General features: G+C 49.1%; 1 protein-coding gene across 1 annotated transcript in view; it reads right to left on the bottom strand.

Moving 5' to 3' along the window:
- Positions 1 to 25,695, bottom strand: part of gla (galactosidase, alpha) — a 28,135-nt gene extending 2,440 nt beyond the window's left edge. The window contains exons 1-6 of the mRNA XM_068047891.1: positions 25,643 to 25,695; positions 23,007 to 23,181; positions 20,567 to 20,744; positions 9,224 to 9,315; positions 4,355 to 4,516; positions 990 to 1,187 (exon numbers count right to left, since the gene is read on the bottom strand). Coding sequence (XP_067903992.1) covers positions 990 to 1,187; positions 4,355 to 4,516; positions 9,224 to 9,315; positions 20,567 to 20,744; positions 23,007 to 23,181; positions 25,643 to 25,680 — 843 coding nt within the window. The 5' untranslated portion in view covers positions 25,681 to 25,695. The remainder of the gene's footprint in view (positions 1 to 989; positions 1,188 to 4,354; positions 4,517 to 9,223; positions 9,316 to 20,566; positions 20,745 to 23,006; positions 23,182 to 25,642) is intronic.
- Between the last annotated feature and the right edge of the window lie 547 nt (positions 25,696 to 26,242).

Below are 26,242 nucleotides of genomic sequence, written 5' to 3'. Positions count from 1 at the left end.
TGCTAACTCATGCACCCACGAACACACGCATGTGTGCAATGGCATAGAGAGACACGCAAGGGCCACAATTCACTGAGTGGTGGTTGAATGACACCATTGATATTATTATAGAGACTGAATCTCACATTATTCAGCCCCTTAGCAGGACAAATCACCATCACTGAGATTAACTTTAATTGGCACCGCAGCCTCACAGCTCCAGCGACCCGAGTTCAATTCTGGGTACTGTCTGTGTGGATTTTGCAAGTTCTCCCTGTGTCTGCGTGGGTTTTCGCCGGGTGCTCCGGTTTCCTCCCACAGCCAAAGACTTCCAGGTTGATAGGTAAATTGGCCATTATAAATTGTCACTAGTATAGGTAGGTGGTAGGAGAATTGAGGGAAGGTGGGATGTGGTAGGAATATGGGATTACTGTAGGGTTAGTATAAATGGGTGGTTGATGGTCAACACAGACTCGGTGGGCCGAAGGGCCTGTTTCAGTGCTGTATCTCTAAATAAATAAATAAAATAAAAATAAAAAAAGTCTTCATCCATCCACTTCACAGGAAACTGGTCAACCAACCCTAATCTCTCCAGATCCCACTTTGCAACACACCCTCTCCCTCAAACTCTTTCTTGCATTTCCCTGCGACCTTCCCCCCCCACCCCCCCCCCCCACACACTCCTCACAAGCAGCCCTCACTTCCCTCATCCAAGGCATGTTGAACAACGACCCTAGACAAGCAGTCAGATAGGGAACTGTGACTGATTGCAGCTGAGGCTGCCCTCAAATTGATGCCCACACCTATGCATTTCTCTGTAAGTATGACTGGGACAGGTGAGCTCTGCCAGACCCAGACCCACCACTGGCAAAGCAGACACACGGCACCAGAGGGAGGCATTCGATTCTGCTGCCAGTGATCCTTCGACACCAGAGGCTTCTGGAAAACCCTGCTTGAGGCCCAACCTGTAACACATAGGGCACGAGTGAGAGGGCGGGTGTGTTACTCACTTTGCTGATTCGCTGGCCTTGAATGCCCAGAGGATCCTGGTTAATGGCGATGACATATCTGTTCTGAAGCAGAGCCTTGGAGTCCGGGTCGATGTTCCGCAGATCATTGGACATTAGCAAAGGGGCTGCCATTATGGCCCACAGCGCCATCTGTGTGATTTGCTGGTCCCTGCTCAGCCCAAAGTTACCGATAACCAGCTGGCAAAACAAACACAGTTGTCACACCCCGAAACATGGGAAAGCCACTTCCTATCCCCATTCAGAGGGGGGTAGGGGATCAGTCACCAATCCAGAACTGGGGAGGACAGGGAGGGTCCGCGTCCCACCCCGATCCAGCGGCTGGGGGAACAGGGTCCGCGTCCCACCCCGATCCAGCGGCTGGGGGAACAGGGTCCGCGTCCCACCTCGATCCAGCGGCTGGGGGAACAGGGTCCGCGTCCCACCCCGATCCAGCGGCTGGGGGAACAGGGTCCGCGTCCCACCCCGATCCAGCGGCTGGGGGAACAGGGTCCGCGTCCCACCCCGATCCAGCGGCTGGGGGAACAGGGTCCGCGTCCCACCCCGATCCAGCGGCTGGGGGAACAGGGTCCGCGTCCCACCCCGATCCAGCGGCTGGGGGAACAGGGTCCGCGTCCCACCCCGATCCAGCGGCTGGGGGAACAGGGTCCGCGTCCCACCCCGATCCAGCGGCTGGGGGAACAGGGTCCGCGTCCCACCCCGATCCAGCGGCTGGGGGAACAGGGTCCGCGTCCCACCCCGATCCAGCGGCTGGGGGAACAGGGTCCGCGTCCCACCCCGATCCAGCGGCTGGGGGAACAGGGTCCGCGTCCCACCCCGATCCAGCGGCTGGGGGAACAGGGTCCGCGTCCCACCCCGATCCAGCGGCTGGGGGAACAGGGTCCGCGTCCCACCCCGATCCAGCGGCTGGGGGAACAGGGTCCGCGTCCCACCCCGATCCAGCGGCTGGGGGAACAGGGTCCGCGTCCCACCCCGATCCAGCGGCTGGGGGAACAGGGTCCGCGTCCCACCCCGATCCAGCGGCTGGGGGAACAGGGTCCGCGTCCCACCCCGATCCAGCGGCTGGGGGAACAGGGTCCGCGTCCCACCCCGATCCAGCGGCTGGGGGAACAGGGTCCGCGTCCCACCCCGATCCAGCGGCTGGGGGAACAGGGTCCGCGTCCCACCCCGATCCAGCGGCTGGAAGAACAGGGTCCGCGTCCCACCCCGATCCAGCGGCTGGGGGAACAGGGTCCGCGTCCCACCCCGATCCAGCGGCTGGGGGAACAGGGTCCGCGTCCCACCCCGATCCAGCGGCTGGAAGAACAGGGTCCGCGTCCCACCCCGATCCAGCGGCTGGGGGAACAGGGTCCGCGTCCCACCCCGATACAGCGGCTGGGGGAACAGGGTCCGCGTCCCACCCTGATCCAGATGCTGGGGGAACAGGGTCCGCGTCCCACCCCGATCCAGCGGCTGGGGGAACAGGGTCCGCGTCCCACCACGATCTAGATGCTGGGGTGGGGGGGAAAACAGGGTCCGCGTCCCACCCCGATCCAGATGCTGGGGTGGGGGGTGGGGGGGAAAACAGGGTCCGCGTCCCACCCCGATCCAGCGGATGGGGGAAAACAGGGTCCGCGTCCCACCCCGATCCAGCGGCTGGGGGAACTGGGTCCGCGTCCCACCCCGATCCAACGGCTGGGGGAACAGGGTCTGCGTCCCACCCTGATCCAGATGCTGGGGGAACAGGGTCCGCGTCCCACCCCGATCCAGCGGCTGGGGGAACAGGGTCTGCGTCCCACCCCGATCCAACGGCTGGGGGAACAGGGTCCGCGTCCCACCCTGATCCAGATGCTGGGGGAACAGGGTCCGCGTCCCACCCCGATCCAGCGGCTGGGGGAACAGGGTCTGCGTCCCACCCCGATCCAACGGCTGGGGGAACAGGGTCCGCGTCCCACCCCGATCCAGCGGCTGGAAGAACAGGGTCCGCGTCCCACCCCGATCTAGCGGATGGGGGAACAGGGTCCGCGTCCCACCCCGATCCAGCGGCTGGGGGAACAGGGTCCGCGTCCCACCCCGATCCAGCGGCTGGGGGAACAGGGTCCGCGTCCCACCCCGATCCAGCGGCTGGGGGAACAGGGTCCGCGTCCCACCCCGATCCAGCGGCTGGGGGAACAGGGTCCGCGTCCCACCCCGATCCAGCGGCTGGGGGAACAGGGTCCGCGTCCCACCCCGATCTAGATGCTGGGGTGGGGGGGAAAACAGGGTCCGCGTCCCACCCCGATCTAGCGGATGGGGGAACAGGGTCCGCGTCCCACCCCGATCCAGCGGATGGGGGAACAGGGTCCGCGTCCCACCCCGATCCAGCGGATGGGGGAAAACAGGGTCCGCGTCCCACCCCGATCCAGCGGATGGGGGAACAGGGTCCGCGTCCCACCCCGATCTAACGGCTGGGGGAACAGGGTCTGCGTCCCACCCCGATCCAGCGGATGGGGGAAAACAGGGTCCGCGTCCCACCCCGATCCAGCGGATGGGGGAACAGGGTCCGCGTCCCACCCCGATCTAACGGCTGGGGGAACAGGGTCTGCGTCCCACCCTGATCCAGATGCTGGGGGAACAGGGTCTGCGTCCCACCCTGATCCAGATGCTGGGGGAACAGGGTCTGCGTCCCACCCTGATCCAGATGCTGGGGGAACAGGGTCTGCGTCCCACCCTGATCCAGATGCTGGGGGAACAGGGTCTGCGTCCCACCCTGATCCAGATGCTGGGGGAACAGGGTCCGCATCCCACCCTGATCTAACGGCTGGGGGAACAGGGTCCGCGTCCCACCCCAATCCAGATGCTGGGGGAACAGGGTTTGCGTCCCACCCTGATCCAGATGCTGGGGGAAAACAGGGTCCGCGTCCCACCCTGATCCAGATGCTGGGGGAACAGGGTCCGCGTCCCACCCCGATCCAGATGCTGGGGGAACAGGGTCCGCGTCCCACCCCGATCCAGATGCTGGGGGAACAGGGTCCGCGTCCCACCCCGATCCAGATGCTGGGGGAACAGGGTCTGCGTCCCACCCCGATCCAGATGCTGGGGGAACAGGGTCTGCGTCCCACCCCGATCCAGATGCTGGGGGAACAGGGTCTGCGTCCCACCCCGATCCAGATGCTGGGGGAACAGGGTCTGCGTCCCACCCTGATCCAGATGCTGGGGGAACAGGGTCTGCGTCCCACCCTGATCCAGATGCTGGGGGAAAACAGGGTCTGCGTCCCACCCCGATGCTGGACAAGGTTCTGAGGCCAGGAGTCTATTCGGGGAGGGGAGGGGGGCTCAGAGTTTTATCCAGCAACTTTACAGCGACACCTGGTCAGGAACACACCTACCATATCGGGATCATTCCAGCCTCCGGGTCCTGCTACTGGAGCAATCAGACTCTGGTGGAGCGCTATCCAATCAATGATGCTTTTCACAGACCCCCACGAGTCACTGATATCCCCATAGTTTCTCCAGTGGTTGCAGTATTTCTTGATCTCTGTGTAATTGGGCTGGAGAAAAAACAAGAACAAAAGAGAATCACTGGTGAATTCCTAAATGAAATCAAATTCAGAATCACCTGTAAGTCACACAATACAAACTCATCATTCCCTTCCAATGTCTGTACTTAACTGCACCACCCAATGCAGTACTGACTCTTCCAGAGCAGGACCCTCCACCAAGATCCAGAAGAAACTCATTGATTTCTTCTGGGGCAAGAGGAAACACTGGGTCTCTGCCGCAGTCCTGAGTCTCCCGATTGAGGAGGGCGGCCAGTCGCTGGTGTGCGTCCGCACCCAGGCTGCGACTCTCCGCCTTCGGACCCTGCAGAGATACCTGTACGTCGAGCGTCCTCCCAGATGGTGCGCGCTGGCGACGTATTTTTTCCACCAGTGTCACTGCCTTCAAGACGACACGCAGCTCCCGGTGGAGTCCGTTAGCCGCGCCTCTCTGAGGGAGATACCTGTCTTTTACTGGGATCTATTCCGAGTCTGGAACATGGTCGACTCCAGTCAGGGCGCTCCCCGGCCAGCGGAGGAGAGCGCCTCGGCTGTCCGGGTGGCCGACTCCGGGGATGGACCGGTGGGCGAAGGAGTAGCCGAAACCCCCGGGACGCCCCCGGGACGCCCCTCACTGCGGGTGGTGAGGGGGCTTGGGAAAGCGAAGCGCTCCCGGCCAAGCTGACCCCCACTCGGCCGGAACTGTTCATTGGACCCAGGCCCCGAAACCCTCCTCGGCAGCCAGACCCGCACAACCTGAGCCGCCTCTCGGAAATGCTTTCTGTGCCATTCCAATCGGCGCGGAGGGGTTTCCTGTACGGGATGCTCCTGCACACTCTCCACTTCCCCGCCCTCGTCAGCCGGCCGGACATGCCCTGGCGGCCCGCGTTGCCATCTAGCGGCGAGGGGAAACCCCGATGGAGGTCTCTCTACACGGGAGTCCTCCCCCTTTACATCGGGGAGGGTGTTGCACAGTGCAGTCCCGTACAATAGACGTTTAAGCAGGTTCAAGGACTCCCAGGCCGCCTGTACTTTCTGCGGCCTGGACGAGTCCGTGTTCCACGTATATATGGAGTGTGCGAGGTTGCAGCCCCTCTGAGTATTTGAAGGGGCTGCTCCTCTAGTTTTGGCTGCACTTCAGTCCCACGCTCCTGATCTTTGGGCACTCGGTGCAGAGGGGCGTGGGCCGGGAGGAGGATCTCCTCGTCGGTCTGCTCCTGGGCTTGGCCAAGGTGGCAATTCACAGGTCCAGGCTGCGGGCCGTCGGGGGGGTCTGTCCTCCCCGATTGCATGCCCCTCTTCCGCGGTTACGTTCGCACCCGGGTGTCCCTGGAGAAGGAGCATGCGGTGTCCGCCGGTACGCTTGAGGCCTTCCGCGACCGGTGGGCACCGCAGGGACTGGAGTGCATCGTTGACATCACGAATGGCATTTTAATTTGAGTTTTTTTGTTTATTTATCTGGTTTTAATACAATTATTTTAAAACTGTAAATATGTATATAAAGGGGGCCTGAGGAATAAAGGCCCCATCGATGTGAAAAATATAAAAGGGGCCTGGGGTATAAAGACCACCTTAAAAAAAAACGAAAAAAAAAAAACTGGGGTTCGCTGCTGCCTGATTGGGACCACTGACTACTGGGTGCACGATGAGTCTCAGCTGACTGCTGATTGTGAACTGAGAGTTGGAGGTTAAGCTGTGTGACTGCTGGGACTTTATTTTTGTGCGATAACACCTGGAAAAGTGAAGGCAGCTTCAGCAGTCCCAGGTGAAGACGTCACTCCACCCCCCTCCAACCAGAAGACCAACAGTAAGACTGCTCTGTAATTTTACAACTGCAAAAAACTTTCCTCCCAGCCTTCCTCTCCCTCAGACCCTGAGAGAAATGTTCCGGACTCCTGGTGGGTCAGTGGCAGCACCACGCACCTCCTCTATCGGGGAGTCCAACTTAGCCCCGCTGAGGAAGCCTGGTCAGCAAACTAGCAGGAGTTGGAGGCCAAAGTCACCACTTGGCTGGGGCGCTGGACAGGACTGCTCAGAGTGCTTTTCTACAGGAGCCGAGCGCTGGTCATAAACCAACTGGTGGCCTCGATGCTGTGGTACCAGTTGGTCACTTTGGCCCCGTCCCCTGCATTTGCCACCAGGATCCAGAAGAAGCTCGTTGATTTCTTCCGGGGTAAAAGGAGACACTGGGTCTCTGCTGCGGTCCTGAGTCCCCCGATTGAAGAGGGCGGCCAGTCGCTGGGATGTGTCCGCACCCAGGTTGCGACTCTCCGCCTTCAGACCCTGCAGAGATACCTGTACGTCGAACGTCCTCCCAGATGGTGTGCGCTGGCGACTTATTTTTTCCACCAGGGGCACTACCTTCAGGATGACATGCAGCTCGCGGCAGCAACCGTTAGCCGTGTCTCTTTGAGGGAATTGCTGGCCTTTCACAGATCTATTCAGAGTCTGGAACATGGTCGCCTCCAGTCAGGGCACTCCCCCGCCAGCGGAGACAATGGCTCTGGCTGTCCGGGCGGCCAGCTCAGAGGACAGACCAATGGGCGGAGTAATAGCTGTAGCTTCTGGGATGCCCCTCGCTGCAGGTATCAATGGAGCTCGGGACTGTGGAGTGCTGCGGACCCCCACTCGGCCAGATCTGCTCATCGGACCCAGCCCCGAAACCCTCCTCGGGAGCCGGTTCCTCACAACTTGAGCTGCCTCTCGGAAATACCCTCCATGCCACTACACACGGCGTGGTGGGGTTTCCTGTATTGGCTGCTGCACACTCCCTACTTCCTCGCCCTTGTCTGCCACACAGACTCACTGTGGTGGTCCGTGTTGCCATCTGGCAGTGAGGGGAGACCCCGGTGGAGGTGACTCTGCACAGGAATCTTCCCCTTTACATGGGGGACCAGGGCTGTCCCATGCAATAGACCTTTAAGTAGATTCACCGACCCCCAGGCTGTCTGTAATTTCTGTGGCCTGGACAAGTCCGTGTTGCATGTTTACATGGAGTGTGCGAGGTTGCAGCCTCTACTTGAATATTTAAGGCGGCTGCTCCTCAGGTTTTGGCTGCACTTCAGCCCCAGGCTCCTGATCTTTGGGCACCCGGTGTAGAGTGGGTGGGTCGGGAGGAGGATCTCCGAGTCAGTCTGTCCCTAAACCTGGCCAAGGTGGCATTTCAAAGGTCCAGGCAGTGGGCTGTCTGGGGGTCCATCCACCCCGATTGCCTGCCCCTCTTCTGAGGTTACATTGGTGCCCAGGTAACCTTGGAGAGGGAGCATGCAGTGTCCGCTGGTTCGCTTGAGGCCTTCCACAATTATTGGGTACCGCAGGGGCTGGAGTGCATCACAGATGCAGACAATGCTATTTTGATTTGAGTTTTATTTTATTTGTTTTAAAAAAAAAAAAATAATGGGTTCAATACAGAGTAAAGCTCCCTCTGCACTGTCCTGTCAAACACTATCCTGTAACCTTTCACCAGGTAGTTAGGGAAAGGGTCAATACTGAGCTCAATAGTGCAAGAATGTGAAGGAGCTGGGTTACTATAAAAACAATATCAGATACTGTTTGGGAGACTGATAGCAAAAAGGGGTCAGATCTTATCACGGAGAGAGTCAGCAATGCAGAATTGGTGCAATTTATTTAAAAACTAAAACCAAGCTCAGCGCCTATAGCCTTGAAGTCTGCACTCAAATCCCTCACATTGTAAAGCTGAATTGCCAATCACTGTGCAGTTTGTTTAGATATATTCACAATGATACATTCACATAACTAAACATTAAGGAGAATTCAATTACAAGGACAAGTTGCATAAATTTGGCTTACTTTCCTTTGAGAAGATTGAAGGAGTGATTTCACTGAAGTGTTTACAGTGGTAAAAAGATTCAGTAGGGGAGATAAACATTTGCCCTGGTGGGAGAGACCAGAACAAGGGGCACAACCTTAAAATGAGATCTAGGTCATTCAGGGGTGAAATCAGGAGGCACGTTTTTACACACAAAGGTTAGTGGAAATCTGGAAAATACTCTCCCAATAATGCTGTGGATGCTGGGGGAAATTGGACCATTCACGACGTGATAGATAGATTTGTATTTGGTAAGGGTATCAAGAGCTATGGAGCAAAGATGGGTAAATGAAATTGAGGTTCAGATCAGACGTAATCTAACATTCACTCCCTCCACCACCGACGCACAGTAGCAGCAGTGTGTACCATCTACAAGATGCACTGCAGCAACGCACCAAGGCTCCATTGACAGCACCTTCCAAAGCTGTGACCTCTACCAACTAGAGGAACAAGGGCAGCAGATGCATGGGAACACCACCACCTGCAAGTTCCCCTCCAAGCCACACACCATCCTGACTTGGAACTATATCGCCGTTCCTTCATCAAAATCCTAGAATTCCCTTCCTAACAGCACTGTGGGTGTATCAACAATACATGGACTGCAGTGGTTCAAGAAGGCAGCTCATCATCACCTGCCCAAGGGATGGGCAATAGATGCTGGCCTAGCCAATGGTGCCCATATTCCAAGAATTAATAAATATATTATATATTGCAGGCTCAAGGGACTGAATACCCTCCTCCTGATCCTATGTTCGTAGGAGTTTGGATGTGTTTGAACAACTAGGTTGAGTATACAGGGCCTCATGTATTTGGAAACCTCATGTACATCGATTGCTCCTTGGTGCAATGAGAGAACAAGGATGACACTGAGCCAGGTAGGTGGACAATACCTTCTTGAAAGGCCACAGGTAGAAAGGCCACTCGCAGGAGTACACGATATCTCGCCCCGTCTGATTCAAGGCCAGTGACATGTTCATGTAACCTGAAAACCCAGAGGACAAGACATCAGGTTAAACCCTTTGTTGGAACGTGGCGGATCAAGTACATCAACTCCACTTTCCCACCCTATATTCATTGATTCCCTTACAGCCCAAAAATCAATCTCAGTTTCAAATCATAAAGTTTAAGGCACAAAGAGGCGGCCCATCGCGTCTGTGCAGGCCGAAAAACGATCCATCTATGCTGATCGCACCTTCTAGCATTTGGTCCATAGCCCTGCAGACTACAGCACTTGAGTTGCATATCCAGACTCCTTCAGAACGAGTTGAGGGTTTCTGCCTCAACTACCCTTTCAGGCAGTGAGTTCCAGACCCGCACCATCCTCTGGATGAAAGATTTTCCTCATCTCCTCTCAAATCTTTCTACCAATCACTTTAACTCTATGACCCCTCGTCACTGACCTCTCTGCTAAGGTAAATAGAACCTTCACCTCCACTCTATCCAGGCCCCTCAACATTTTGTACATTTCAATCACATCTCCCCACAGCCTTCTCTGTTCCAAGGAGAACAGCCCCAGCCTATCCAATCTTTCCTCATAGCTGCATTTTTCCAGTCCCAGCAACATCCTCGTAAATATCCTCTGTACCTTCTCTAGTGCAATTACATCCTTTCTGTAATGAGGTGACCAGAACTGTACACAGTACCCAAGTTGTGGCCTAACCAATGAGTTATACAGTCCCAGCATAACCTCTTTGCTCTTATATTCTATACCTTTTTTATTTTTAAAATATACTTTATTCATAAAAATCTGTAAAAAATACATTACCAAACAGTTCCAAACAGTACCAAGTCAGACAATACAAAGAGTGCAAAGGAGATCAGTTTCCTTCAATACAGGAGTGAGTTGCCTCAAAAACCTTCCATTTCATTTTACATGCCATGTATATTTTACAGCAAACATTTTCCGGATACAGTTCGAGGGGTTTTCCATGGATCCAGACCCTCTGTTCAGCTTGGTGGGGGGGACCTTACACTGTGGTCTTTCCCCATTGAGCCTTTGCTGTGGCTGCCCCAAGCTTTAGTGCGTCCCTCAGCACGTAGTCCTGGACCTTGGAATGTGCCAGTCTGCAACATTCGGTGGTGGACAACTCTTTGCACTGGAAGACCAGCAAGTTTCGGGCAGACCAAAGGGGGTCTTTCATCAAGTTGATAGTCCTCCAGCAGCAGTTGATGTTTGTCTTGGTGTGCGTCCCTGGGAACAGCCCGTAGAGCACAGACTCCTGAGTTACAGAGCTGCTTGGGATGAACCTAGATAAAAACCACTGCATCTCTTTCCACATCTGCTTTGCAAAGACACATTCCAGAAGGTGGGGGGCAACCGTCTCGTCCCCACCACAGCCACCTCAAGGGCATTGTGCAGAGGGGGTGAGACTATATTCTGTACCTTGGCTAATAAAGGAAAGGATTCCATATGCCTTCTTAACCACCATATCAACAAGTCCTGCTACCTTCAGGGATCTGTGGACATTCACTCCAAGGTCCCTTACTTCCTCTACACTTTTCAGTATTTTCCTAATAATCGTGTATTCCTTTACCTTGTTTGACCTCCCCAAATGCATCACTTCACACTTCTCTGGGTTGAATTCCATTTGCCACTTTTCTGCCCACCTGACCAGACCATCAATATCTTCCTGCAGCTATCCTCCTCGCAACCCACCACAAGGCCAATCTTTGTGTTGTTTACAAACTTCTTGATCATGCCCCGTACATTTACCTCCAAATCGTTAATATATATCACAAAAAGCAGGGGACCAAGTACTGAGCCCTGCAGAACGCCACTAGAAACAGCCCTCCAGTCGTGAAAACAGCCATCAACAATTATCCTTTGTTTCCTGCCACTGAGCCAATTTGTATCCACCTTGCTGCATTTCCCTGGATCCCATAGGATTTTTTTTTTTTTTTTTTAAACCAGTCTGCCATGTGGGACCTTGTCAAAAACCTTGCTAAAAATCAATGTATATCACATCAACTGCACTACCCTCATCTATCTTCCTTGTTACTTCAAAAAAAATTCGATAACCTTGGTCAAACAAGATATTCCCTTAACAAATCCATGCTGATTATCCTTGATTAACCTGTGCCTAAGTGACAGTTTATCCTGTCTCTTAGAATAGATTCCAATAATTTGCCCACGACTGAGGTTAAACTGACTGGCCTATAATTATTCGGTCTATCCTTGACTACCTTTTTAAACAGAGGTACAATGTTAGCAGTTCTCCAATCCTCCAGCACAACACCTGTATCCAGTGAGGACTGGAAAATGATGGTCAGACCTTCTGCTATTTCCTCTCTTGCTTCTTTTAACAGCCTAGGATACATTTCATCTGGCCCTGGGGATTTATCCACTTTCAAGGATGCTAATCCCATCAATACTTTCTCTCTCCATATGTTTATCACATCCAATACTTTACATTCCTCCTCCTTAACTACAATATCTGCATCCTCCCCCTCTCGTGAAGAGGGACGCAAAGTATTCATTAAAAACCATACCAATATCTTCCACTCCTACACATAGGTCACCTTTTTGGTCTTTTATGGGCCCTACTCTCTGCTAAGTTATCATCTTACTGTTAATGTATTGATAAAACATCTTTGGGTTCACCTTGATTTTGCTTGCCAATATTCTTTCATGCCCTCTCTTTGCTTTCCCAATTTCCTTTTTGATTTCACCCTTCCACTTTCTATACTCCTCTCGGCTTTCTGTAGTATTGAGTTCTCGGTGTCGAACATCAGCTTTCCTTTTCTGCCTTATCTTACCCTGTAAGCTCCTTGACATCCATGGGGCTCCAGATTTGACTGTCTCACCCCTTTTCTTTGTAGGAACATATTTACTCTGAACCCCTTGAATGCCTCCCACTGTTCTGACACTGATTTACCTTCAAGTAGCTGTTTCCAGTTCACTTTCGCTAAATCACTCCTCAGTTTAGTAAAATTGGCCTTGCCTCAATTGAGAACTCTAACTCCTGTTCTACCTCTGCCCTTTTCCATAATTATGTTAAAACTAACTGAATTATGATCACCACCACCAAGATGCTCTCCCACTGCCACTGCTTTCACCTGCCCATCTTCATTTTCTAAAACTAAGTCTAAAATTGCACCCTCTCTTGTTGGACTTGCTACATACTGGACAAAAAAGTTCTGAATGCACCTCAAGAATTCTGCTCCCTCAATTCCTTTCACACTAAAACTATCCCAGTTAATATTGGGCTGGTTAAAATCCCCTACTATTACAGCCCTATTGTTCTTACACTTCTCAGAGATTTGTCTACATATCTGCTCTTCTATCTCCCTCTGACTGTTTGGGGGTCTATAGTACACTCCCAGCAGTGGGATTGCCCCTTTTTTGTTCCTTAGCTCAATCCATATGGCCTCATTTAATGAACCTTCCAACATATCATCCCTCCTCACAGCTGTAATAGTTTCTCTGACCAAAATTGCTATTCCCCCTCCTTTCTTATCCCCCTCCCTATCATGTCTGAAAACCCTGTAACCAGGGACGTTGAGCTGCAATTCCTGTCTCTCCTTAAGCCATGTTTCTGTAATAGCTATGATATCATACTGCCACGTGTCTATCTGTGCCCTCAGCTCATCTGCTTTGTCTGGTAAACTTCTTGCACTGAAATAGATACCCTTGAGCACTGCCAAACTCTCTCTTTATTTTCTAACCTTTGTTTCCTCTGTTTTCCAAACTCATCCATGAGTTAAGAAGGAATCCAGGGCAATTTGGTAAATTGGATCCAAAATTGGCTTAGTGGCAGGAAGCAGAGGGTGATGGTCGAGGGTTGTTTTTGTGAGTGGAAGCCTGTGACCAATGGTGTACCGCAGGGATCGGTGCTGGGACCCTTGCTGTTTGTAGTGTACATTAATGATTTAGACTTGAATGTAGGAGGTATGATCAGTAAGTTTGCAGATGACAATTGGTGATGTCGTAAATAGTGAAGAGGAAAGCCTTAGATTACAGGATGATATAGATGGGCTGGTAAGATGGGCGGAGCTGTGGCAAATGGAATTTAATCCTGAGAAGTGTGAGGTGATGCATTTTGGGAGGACTAACAAGGCAAGGGAATATACAATGGATAGTAGGACCCTAGGAAGTACAGAGGGGCAGAGGGACCTTAGTGTATTTGTCCATCGATCACTGAAGGCAGCAGCACAGGTAGATAAGGTGGTTAGGAAGGCATATGGGATACTTGCCTTTATCAGCCGAGGCATAGCATATAAGAGCAGGGAAGTTATGATGGAGCTGTATAAAACGCTAGTTAGGCCACAGTTGGAGTACTGTGTACAGTTCTGGTCTCCACGCTATAGGAAGGATGTGATTGCACTGGAGAGGGTGCAGAAGAGATTCACCAGGATGTTGCCTGGGCTGGAGCATTTCAGAGTAGAGAAGGCTGAGGGGGGACATGATTGAGGTGTACAAAATTATGAGGGGCATTGATAGGTTAGATAGGAAGAAACTTCTTCCCTTATCGGAGGGGTCAATAACCAGGGGGCATAGATTTATGGCAAGGGGCAGGAGGTTTAGAGGGGATTTGAGGAAAAATGTTTTCACCCAGAGGGTGGTTGGAATCTGAAACGCATTGCCTGAAGGGGTGGTAGAGGCAGGAACCCTCACAACAGTTAAGAAGTATTCAGATGAGCACTTGAAACGCCATAGCATGCAAGGCTACGGACCAAGTGCTGGAAAATGGGATTAGAATAGTTAGGTGCTTAATGACCGGCACAGACATGATGGGCCGAAGGGCCTGTTACTGTGCTGTACAACTATGACTCTAAGTTACAGAGGTGGAAATAGGCTGTCTTAGTGATGGTGTGAATGTGTAGTCAGATGCTCATCTCAGGATCTAATATAACACCAAGATTGTGAACAGACTGGTTTAGTCTCAGACTGTTACCAGGTGAGCGATGGAATCGGTAGTTCCGGACCAGAGTTTGGAATGAGAACCAGAAACAATGGCTTCAGTCTTCCCATTATTTAATTGGGGATAATTTCTGCTCATTCAGTACTGGATGTCAGATAAGCAGTCTGATAATTTAGCAACGGTAGAGGAGTTGAGAGAAGTGGTGGTGAGGTAGAGCTGGGTGTCATCAGCATACATGTGAAAACTAACGCTGTGCTTTCGGATGATGTTGCTAAGAGGCAGCATGTAGATGAGAAATCGGAGACCAAGGATAGATATTTGGGGACACCAGAGTTTCTGTGCAGGTGTGGAAAGTCATTGCAAGTGATACTCTGGCTATGATTAGATACATAAGGAGGGAACCAGGCAAGAGCAATCTCACCCATCTGGCTAGTGGAGAGGTACTGGAGGTGGATGATGTGGTCAACTGTGTTAAAGGCTGCAGACAAGTCAAGAAGGATGAGGGGGGGAAAGTTTACCATTGTCACAGTCCCATTGGATGCCATTTGTGACTTTGGTAAGAGCTGTCTCAGTATGGTGACAGGGGCAGAAAGCTGATTGGAGAGATTCAAACATGGAGGTCAGGGAAAGATGGGCACAGATTTAGGAGATGACAATATATTCAAGGACTTTTGAGAGGGAGGTTGGAGATGGGGGCGGTAATTTGCAAGGACGGTGGGGTCAAGGGTTGATTTTTTTGAGGGGAGGGGTGATGATGGCAGACTTAAAGGAGAGGGACAACACCTGAAGAGAGAGAACCATTAACGATATTGGCTAATATGGGGACCAGGAGGGGAAGTTGAGGGTCAGCAATATAGTGGGAATAGGGTCGAGAGAGCAGGAGGTGGGTCTCCTGGAAAAGATGAGCTTGGAGAGAACATGAGGAGAGTTAGGAGAGAAACGAGAGAAAAATGTGAGTTCAGGGCTGGGGTAAGGGGGAGCTTGAGAGGAAGTTTGACCCAGGGGGCTAGTGGGAGGGAGGGAAACGGCAGAGGCAGCTGATCAGATTGTCTCGATCTTAGTGACAAAACAGTCCATGAGCTCCTCGCACTTGTTGTTGAAGGTGAGGGGATAGGGGACACGGGTTTAAGAAGATGGTTTACAGTACAGGAAGATCCTGGAATAGTGAGCAGTTTTAGCAGACAGGAGCTTCTTACAGCTACCAGGAAAAGAAGCTCAATAATTTCCATCTTCACTGTCTGCAGCACATTATGGGTATATCCTGGCAGGACAAAATCATAAATGTGGCAGTTCTCTCAAAGGCAGAGCTCCCAAGTATGTTGGTATTAATCAGAGGCAGCTTCAGTGGATCGGACACGCCCGCAGGATGGAAGATGGTTGTCTAGCCAAGGACCTTCTGTATCGTGAGGTAGCCGGGGTCAGACAAGCAGTTCGGCGCCCAAAACTCCGCTTCAAGGATGTTTGAAAGCGTGACATGAAGGCCCTAAATGTCAACTACTGCACCTGGGAGTCACTACCTGGCAAAAGAGGGAAGTGGCGACAACTGCCACCATGGACTAGCGTGCACTGCAATGATGACCAGTGACTACAACAGCTTGGCAATGGGCACCAATGCCAAAAGCAACAACTCACTGCGTCACTTGGCAGCTTCATATGCAGCACTTGTGGCAGAACCTACCTCTTAAGGATTGGCCTTCACAGCCATCAACAAAGGTGCACCAAGAGAAGACACTCCACCTAAATGGATGGTTTGTTGCGTGTCCATCTTTTGTAGATGGAAGGATACCAACCAGTTTAGCAGACAAGGGCAGGATCCAATAGTGTTTTGTGTGGTCCAGCCAGATCTGACAATGGATGGCTAAACCAGTTGTCCATGATATCCTTTCAAGTCTGTGTCCCTTGGACTTAAGGCAATGGGGATGAGGGCCATACCAGGGGGATCTGCTATGTGACAGAGGGTATTGATTTTATTAAGGTCCAGGGCATCAAAGGTGAGATGAGGGTGCGGTTGAGCAAATCAGTAGCTGCAGAAATGTTGTGGCAAACAGAGGGCCAAAGGCTAGATAGTTGGGATTTTGAAAGTGCAGTTGTCAGTGAATTTTTTTTTTAATGCGTTCATGGGATGTGGGCATTGCTGGCCAGGCCAACATTTATTACCCATCCCTAATTGCCCTCGAGAAGGTGGTGGTGAGCTGCCTTCTTGAACTGCTGCAGTCCATGTGAGGTAGGTACACCCACAGTGCTGTTAGGAAGGGAGTTCCAGAATTTTGACCCAGCGACAGTGAAGGAACAGTGATATAGTTCCAAGTCAGGATGGTGTGTGACTTGGAGGGGAACATGCAGGTGGTGGTGTTCCCATGCATCTGCCCTCGTTCTTCTAGGTGGTAGAGGTCGCGGGTTTGAAAGGTGGATAGTTGGGTGATAGTTCTGTCAAGGGGCAGATACAGGAGGAGGTCAGGTTGGGGTGCGGAAAGGGGACGTAGTTGGAGAGTGATAGAAGGAAGTGATCAGTAATGGCATTTTCTGTGATTGATACCATGTGAGAGGGCAAGATCAAGCAGGTGGCCATGAATATGGGTTGAGGAGTTTACATGGAGGGAGAGATTTAATGAGGGTAAGACGACAGTGAACTCAGAGGAGAGAGAGCATGACGAGTTAAGATGGAGGTTGAAATCATTTGGAAGCCATTTGGTACAAAGGCTGAGGGAGGAAAGCAGTGAAGCTTTCTTGGTGATGAAATGTTTTAATTGTACTTGCGAAGGCGGTAGAGAATGATCATTGTGAATGAAAAGTGAGAGGGGTGGAACAAGGTGAGATGCTCAAAGGAGGAGAAAGTGTCAGCGGAGAAGGGTGTCAGACCAAGGTGTGATCTGGTGACCTGTGTCACTGCGACTGTCTTGATGGGCAAGTGGTGGAAGATGTCGCCAGGTGAGGAGGCTTCATTAAGGAGCAAGGTGTCATAACCCCGAAGTTATGTTTCCGTTAAAGCCATGATGTCGATGAAATCACCCACAATAAGTTGAAGGATAGCAAGGGCCTTGTTCACAAGTGAACAGACATTCTGGAGGGAGTTGTGTACAAGGGTGACGAGAGCTGTTCCACAGACAGAGTCCACAGGGACAGTTGTGGGAGGGGCGAGTTGGACAGGAAGGAGGTTGGCAAGATCAGCCCGCAGTGGGCACACTGGGTGGGAAGTTGACAAGCAAGTGGAATGGGACAATTGAGGTTGATGCTTGTAATGAGCCTGTCAGAGGATGCCAAGACAGGCACAGAGGGAAGCTGTAGGCTTATCAAAGAGTGTGCCAAGCCCTGGGACGGTAGCAAGAGAGCAGGAAGGTTGAGGAGTACTGAAGGGTTGGGGTAGGAAATTGGGAGGGCAGAGTACCTGAGAGTGGAGAATTGAGAAGAGGCATGACCATAGAAGAGAGCAGTCTAGGAGGGGAATAAGAAATAAGAAAAAGCAAACTTGGAAATAGTGATGGGCTCGGGTCCGGAGCAGCAGCCAAAATGCACATACAAACGGGCTCAGTGAAAGCTCATGTTACAACGGACTGGTTCCATAAAAGGTTTGATACATAAAAACCTGATGTTAAATAGGAAATAGATAGGAGATAATAGGAAGGAGTTCTCTAGAAGAATCAATGTGATAACGACCAAATAATCTGTTTTATGATGTTGGTTGAGGGATAAATATTGGCCAGGACACTGGCTCCTCTTTGAAATAGTGCCATGGGATATTTTACATCCAACTGAGCAGGCAGACAGGGCCTTAGTTTAACGTCTCATCTGAAAGGCAGCACCATTGACAGTGTAGCTGTCCCTCAGTACTGCCACTGGAGTAGCTGCTCAAGTTTCTGGAGTGGGTATTGAACCTCCAACCTTTTGATTCAGAGGAATTGGTGAAGTGGGTGAGACGACTCCTGGCAAGGTGTCAGTTCTACTGGAGCAATGATAAATGACAGCCAGCACAGATTTGTTAAAGGCAAATTGTATCTGATTAAATTGATTGGGTTCTTTGGTGACACAACAGAGAGCATTCATGCTGTCCATATACATGAACTTTGATGAAGGTATTAATTTGTTAGCAGAATTGAAGCCCATGGGTTTAAAGGAACAGTGGCAGTGTGGATACAAAATTGGCTAAGAGACAGAAAGCAGAAAGTAGTGGTGAATGATCGTTTATCAGGAGGGAGGGAACTATACAGTGGGGTTCCTGAGGAGTTGATATTGGGACCACTGCTCTTTTTGATATATATATTAATGACCTGGACTTGGATATACAGGGTATAATTTCAAGGTTTGCAGATGATACAGAACTCAAATGTAGTAAAGAGTGAAGAGGATAGTAAACTTGAGGAGATAGACTGATGACATGGGCAGACACATGGCAAATGAAATTAAAAGCAAAAAAGTGTGAAGTGACACATTTTGGAAGAAAGAATGGAGTGGGGAAATTGTTACGCCAATGTGCTTTATTGAATGATAATTTTCTTTAATCCACTGATTGGAGATCTGAATTTTTTTTTTTGAAGGAATTTAAAGGGAACGGCTGAAAAGAAAGATGACTTTAGTGGCAGCTTAAGATGGTCACCTAATTTGCAACACTGTATCCTACACTGCAATGTCGTGAGGAGGGAGACAAAATTTCTGCTCATTTCTCAGCAAGAACCCAAGAGCCTGGAAGTTTAAGGGAACTGTTTGTTCTATTTCTTTTAGCAAGAAGAGGAAATATGGCTAACAGCTATGTTCGAATCACTGAGTGACTATTATGTGACAAGCCCCTCCCCATCTGTGGTTTTAAGCTGGTGTTTTCTCTGCAGCAGAGGAGAATCAACTAGACTCTGACACATGCAGAACCTAAGCGGGGGTCTCTCTCTTTCTCTCTCTCTATTCCAGCTTGAAAACTTTCAAATCCTGCTTGTTGACTGACCACCTTTGCATACTCTGGCTATAATTAGAAACACAGTTAGAAGAAATCTGCATCACTGTCTCCAAAGAGATCCACCGTACCAGTCGCCTACCTCTTCAAACTAAAAGCCTCAAGACCACCGAATTCAGCTAGAAGCCAGTTGAATCACCAAACCCCACAGACAGTATACCCCTTTTTTCTATTGACTCGAACTCAATCAATCTACCTTTCCCCATTCTAACCTGTGTTAGTGAGTGAGTGATAGTTGGCACATTGTTTATTATTTTTATTACTTTGGTTTAGGTACAATAAAGATAACCTCTTTCTTTGTTAAACTCAAGAAAACCTGTCTGATTACTTACTTGCTATGATCATAACAAGAACCAAACACCCACCGAATTGGCTAGTACATCCACCTTAAGAAAGGATTAAACCTGTTGTGGTCAAACTCGGAGAGGGAAGAGAGGGAAACCCTTTAATCCCTCCTCACTTGACTGCAACACAATATAAACTAAATGGTACAATGTTAAATGGAGTTAAGACACAGATCAGCCATGATCTAACTGAATGGTAGAACTGGCTCAAGGGGCAGAACAGCCTCCTCCTGTTACTGTAAGGAACGGGGGAGCAATACATCTTAGCAGTGAGGTTTTTTGGAGGACTTGTTAAAAGCCAGAGACTTCTATTTATTGAGCAGGTTTAACGAGAGAACAGTTAGAAGGTTTATAGAGGTCACAACACTTTATCCTAGAACTCCCTATCTAACAGCAATGGTTTCAAGCAGCACTCAGCACCTTCTCTACAGCAATTAGGGACAGGAAATAAATGCCAGCCTTGTTAGTGATGCCCACATCCCGAGAATGAATAAGTTAAAAAGAAAATGTTCACGGAGAAGTAGAGAATATATAGTAGTCTCCAACTTCAAGCTGAAATGGCAAGGGATAGAGAGAAGGCACAACAGAACAGTTAGAGAAAGCAGAACCCACATGTGGTGCAACAGGACGACAGGATGACAATACAGACAAGCGCGCACACACAAAACACCTCACCGCAGGCACTCCGAAGACACGGAGGCAAGACCAAGGCTGGAGCCAGTTGGCTACCCAAGGACAGAGGCTGCCTGAGTTTAATCATGTATTGCCTGGGCATTAGCCTCAATGCCACAGGTCAAACTGTGAACCCGCTGAATGTTGACCAAGAGCTTAACCTGGTAACGTAACCTTAAGACAATCACTTAAACCAAACCCCACCTAAACACAATTACATTTACTGCTGTGATCCATTTTACTTGGATACTGTCAGGATCAGCATCAGTTTTTTTTAAATCTTAGCTCTGCAGTTTCTCTTGTAGTGGCTCGAGTGAAACAAAGTGACACCAGTTAACAGGACTGAGAAACCATGGAGCCCTGGGCACAAAGATCATGTGGACCCCTCACCGCTTCTATGCCAGCCCCTCAACTCACCCTCGATCAGCATGTCCAAATTGATGAAATTGCAGCCATCGAACTTTAGGAGGTCCACTCCCCAATCAGCAAAGGTCTGAGCATCCAGCTCGTAGTAACCATAACTTCCTGGGTACCCAGCGCAGGTATGGGTCCCCACATCTTGATAAATGCCCAACTTCAGGCCTTTAGAATGGACCTGCGTCAGGAGGGAGAGGGGCAAAGTCAACATGATGATCAGCAAGCAGAGCCTCACGTAAAGGCCACAGAGAATTCAGAGAATAACAGAATCGTTACAGTGCTGAAGGAGGCCATTTGGCCCATTGTGTCTGCACTGGCTCTCCTAATGAGCATTTCACCTAGTGTCAATCCCCCCTAACCCTGCACATTTTTCCTTTTCATATAACTGACTAATTCCCTTTTGAATGCATCAATTGAACCTGCCTTCACCACACTCTCAGGCAGTGCATTCCAGACCTTAACCACTCGCTGTGTGAACAAGTTTTTCCTTATGTCACTTTTGCTTCTCTTACCAAATACTTTAAATCTGTGCCCTCTCGTTCTCGATCCTTTCATGAGTGGGAACAGTTTCTCTCTGCCTACTCTGTCCAGACCCCTCATGATTTTGAATACCTCTATCAAATCACCACTCAGCCTTCTCTTCTCCGAGGAAAACAGTCCGAACTTCTCCAATCTATCTTCATAACTGAAATTCCTCATCCCTGGAAACACTCTTGTGAATCTTTTCTGCACCCTCTCTAACGCCTTCACATCATTCTCAAAGTGTGGTGCCCAGAACTGGACACAATACTCCAGCTGAGGCTGAACTAGTGTCTTATACAAGTTCAACATAACTTCTTTGCTCTTGTACTCTATGCCCCTATTAATAAAGCACAGGATACCGTGTGCTTTATTAACCGCGCTCTCAACCTGTCCTGCCACATTCAATGACTTATGCACATATACACCTCGGTCCCTCTGTGCCTGCACCCCCTTTAGAATTGTATCCTTTATTTTATATTGTCTCTCCATGTTCTTTGTCCCAAAATGTATCATTTCACATTTCTCCACATTGAACTTTATCTGCCACCTGTCTGCACATTCCACCAACTTGTCTTTCTCCTTTTGAAGTTCTACACTATCCTCCTCACAGTTCACAATGCTTCCAAGTTTTGTATCATCTGCAAACTTTGAAATTGTGCCCTGTACACCAAGGTCTTGGTCATTAATATATGTCAGGAAAAGCAAGGGTCCCAACACTGATCCCTGGGGAACTCCACTACAAATATTCCTCCAGCCTGAAAAAGATCCATTAACCACTACTCTTTGTTTCCTGTCACTCAGCCAATTCCGTATCCATGTTGCTGCTGTCCTATTTATTCCATGAGCTATACCTTTCCTCACAAATCTGTTATGTGGCACTGTATTAAATGCCTTTTGAAAGTCCATGTACACCACATCAACTGCATTACCTTCATTAACCCTCTCAGTTACCTTCAAAAAACTCCAACAAGTTAGTTAAACATGATTTTCCCTTAAGAAAGCCATTCCAGTCCTCTGGCACCACCACCAAGTCTAAGGAAGACTGAAAAATTATGGCCAGTGTCTCCGCAATTTCCACCCTCACTTCCCTCAGTATTCTTGGATACATCTCATCTGGTCCTGGTGCCTTATCCACTTTAAGTACAGACAGCCTATCTAATAGCTCCTCTTTATCAATTTTAAACCCTTCTAGTGTCAGAATTACCTCCTTTTTCAACATTGCCGGGGTTGCATCTTCTTCCTTACTCAAAACAGATGCAAAGTATTCATTTAATACCTCAGCTATGCCCTCTGCCTCTATGTGTAAATCCCCTGTATGGTCCCCTAATTGGCCCCACTCCTTTTACCAGCCTTTTATTATTTATATGTCTAAAGAAAACTTTGGGATTCCCTTTTGTTAGCTGTCAGTCTCTTTTCATACTCTTTGCTTCTCTTATTTGTTTTTTCACTTCCCTTCTGGGCTTTCTATATTCAGCCTGGTTCTCACAGTATTTTCTACCTGGCATCTGTCATAAGCACACTTTTTCTTCTTTATATTAATCTCTAGTTCTTCTGTTTTAGGAGCTCTGGGATTGTTTACCCTTCGAGGTAATAGACCTGGACTGTGCCTGAGCTATCTCCTCTTTGAAGGTAGCCCATTGTTCAGCTACCGTTTTTCCTACCAACCTTTGACTCCAACTTATTTGTCCCAGATCCATTCCTACCCCATTGAAGTTGGCTTTGCCCCAGTTAATTAATCTTAATCTGGCTTGTTCTTTGTCCTTTTCCATAGTCAGCCTAAACCTTATGATACAATGGTCACTGTCCCCTAAACGTTCTCTTACTGACACTTGAATCAGAGAATGTAGCACAGAAACAGGCCATTCGGCCCAATTGGTCAATGCTAGGGTTTACACACACACACAAAGGCTGTACTCACATAGTTTGCAAGCCGCTTCATCCCACTGGGAAACCGCTGGGGGTCGGGCTGCAGGCGGTGGTTGGCATCCCGCGTGGCAGCGAGCCAACAGTCATCGATACAAACGTAATCGTAGCCAACATCCTTCCAGCCCTCTGCTGCCATGATATCAGCCATCTGCATGTAGAGCTGCTCACTACATCGAACAGGAGAGGGACAGCATTTTCTACACAGGGTCCACCAGATAAAATGCCAAGACTCCTGAACATTTTTCACAAAATCTAGCTCTAAGCTGACACTCCAGTGACCGATGAGACACGAAACCAAGGCCCTCTGTCCTCTCAAGTGGATGTAAAAGATCCCACAGCAGTATTTGAAGAATAGTAGGGGATTTCTCTTGTGTCCCAGCCAATATTTATCTCTCAACCAACAACACAAAATCGATTATCTGGTCATTTATGACATTGGATGACCAGGCTAGATCTGGTAATAGGGCCTCCTCACCATTCCGGGCGACAGGAGCTTCTCTGCTTTTCCAGATTGTTCATGCTTCCTTCCCCCTCTGCAATTGCCATTTAAATCTCCTCCAGACCCATCATTCATTCCCTTACTTGTCCTAGTATCACCCCCTTTTGCCTTGCACCATCATCCCTTTAATCATTTAATCACTGCTGCCCTCCATCCCATCACAGACCTTCCCTTTATATTCCCCCACTTCCTCAAACTTTTAGCTTAGAGAGAAGGCACAGCAGAACAGCTAGAGGAAGCGGAACCCACACAAGATTCCAACACCGACAAGTACACACACAAAACACTTCACCACTCTCAGTAAAAAGAAAAGTTTCTCCTGAATTCCCTATTGGATTTAACAGGGACTATTTATTATTTATGGCCTCTGGTTTTGATTTTCCCCACAATGGAAACATTTCCTCCAAATCTACCTTTCTTAATCTTAACCAAGGTTCTGTGCAAGTTTAACTTGTTCTGCTGTGCCTTCTCTCTATCCCTGGACACTGCTGCTTGAAGTTGGAGACGACTGAACGTTCTGTACTTCCCCATGATTTTTTTTTTTACTTTATTCATTCACAGGATGCATGACAATTTACAATTCTATCCTAGAAATGACCCAATGCTTTATTTGCCTTTATGGTCTTAGTAACTGGTTCCCCAAGTTTTAGTGATCTGTACTCCTAGATCCCTTTGCTCCTATACCCCATTTTGACACATTATCTAAGCAGTATGTGGCCTCCTTATACACCATCTCACTTATCAACAATGAAATTCATTTGCAATTTACATGCTCATTCAGCAAGTTTATTAATATTTTTTATTTTGTCGCAGTCTTCCTTTGTATTAACTACACTCCACAATTTGGTGTCGTCTGCAAATTTAGATATTGTCCTTTCAATTCCAGAGTCCATATAGTTAATGTAAGTTGTAAACAATAATGCTGCTAGCACTGATCCCTGTGGAACACCACTGCCTACCTTTTGCCCATCTAAGTAACCACACTTAACCCTTATTCTGTTTTCTAGCCAGCTTGCTATTCATCCTTCTACTTGTCCCTTGACTCCACATACTCTGATCTTAGTTGTGAGCCGACTATGCTGAATCTGAATTGAAGGTTTTTTTTGGAAAACCCAAGTGTATCACATCTAATACATTACCTTTATCTACTCCATTATTTCTTCAAAACTTCAATAAGATTAATCCAACGAGGCCTTTTGAAATCTGTGCTGACTATTCTTTATTATATTTTCAATTTTGAGATTTTTTCTATTACATCTTTGAGTAAAGATTCCATTCCTTTTCCCTACCATCAACATTGAGTTAACTGGTCCATAGTTCCCCTGATTATTGGCCTGGATTTTGTACTGAGAATCATGATGAGGTTATCACTGCTCAATGTTATTACGTACCAAATCGAGTCAGCAACTTCCAGAGTCTGCACATGTGCAGCTAAATGCAGAAATCTAGGAGGGTGCTGTCAGAGTTGCTGTTTCACAGGCTGCATTCTGGTTCAGGTGCAACCCATCCAACTTGTAAAGATTCCACCTTCACCAGAAACAGACCCAGTGATCCAGGAAACTGAAGTCCTCCCTCCTTGCACCATCTCTTCAGCCACGCATTCATCTGCTCTATCCTCCTATTCCCTATACTCACTAGCACATGGTACCGGGAGAAACCCATCTCTTCCCACCTCTTCCATACCACAATTCCAAGGAGTGAAGTAGATCCCTATTAAATGTGACTGATCCCTTTTTTAATCCCGTCTTAATTCCATCTGGATTCCGCATCTATCTTAATGTTAGTTATGTACCCTTTTATCTATTGCCATTATGTAATTGGAGATTGATTAAACACCTCTAACTAGTACAAACTACCCCTACTACCTTCACCACCCCTTCCCTATCCTTTCTAAATGCATTATATCCCACAATATTTAATTGCCAGTCCTATTTTTTTGTGGCCATGTTTCAGTTAACTCTAATACATCTCGCTCCTCACTACAAATTATTGCCTCGTGTCCACTGTATTGTTTCAGATGCTATGATGCTATGTACATTGAATTATTGCGAAAAAGAGAGCGAACGGTTTTTTTTTTTGGTTATGTTCAATAACTGTATTTCTTCCCTGACCATTTACATTACCCTCACCTTGGTCTGGCCTTTAACCTGATGAATATAGGAAACATGGCAGCCAATGAGTGCACAGCAAGCTCCCAAACAGCAATGAGAAAATTAATGGATTATCTGTTTCTGGTGATGTTTGAGGGATAAATGTTGGTCAAGACACAGGGGAGATCTGTCCTGCTCTTCTACAGAATAGTCCTAGGATGAGGGGCTTCAGTTATGTGGAGAGACGAGAGAGGCTGGAGTTGTTCTCTGTGGAACACAGAAGGTTAAGGGGAAATAAAATACAGGTGTTCGAGAAAGATGAATAGTTTTGTTACAATAAATAAGGATAAGTAGACACTTTGGGCTGAATGGCCTCCTTATGATTCTCTCCTCCACCACCCAATATTTCTCACCAATCACTGTATATTTCAGCCTCCTCACCTGTATATTTCAGCCTCCTCACCTGGTCCAGGTCGCCCTCTGTATATTTCAGCCTCCTCACCTGGTCCAGGTGACCCCCTGTATAATTTCAGCCTCCCCTCACCCTGGTTCCAGGTGACCCCTGTATATTTCAGCCTCCCTCACCTGGTCCAGGTGACCCCTGTATATTTCAGCCTCCCTCACCTGGTCCAGGTGACC

The sequence above is a fragment of the Heterodontus francisci genome, chromosome 15 (genome assembly GCF_036365525.1).
Source record: "Heterodontus francisci isolate sHetFra1 chromosome 15, sHetFra1.hap1, whole genome shotgun sequence".
NCBI lineage: Eukaryota > Metazoa > Chordata > Chondrichthyes > Heterodontiformes > Heterodontidae > Heterodontus > Heterodontus francisci.
The sequence above is the reverse complement of the archived record's forward strand: the minus strand, read 5'-3'. Positions and strand labels throughout refer to the sequence as shown.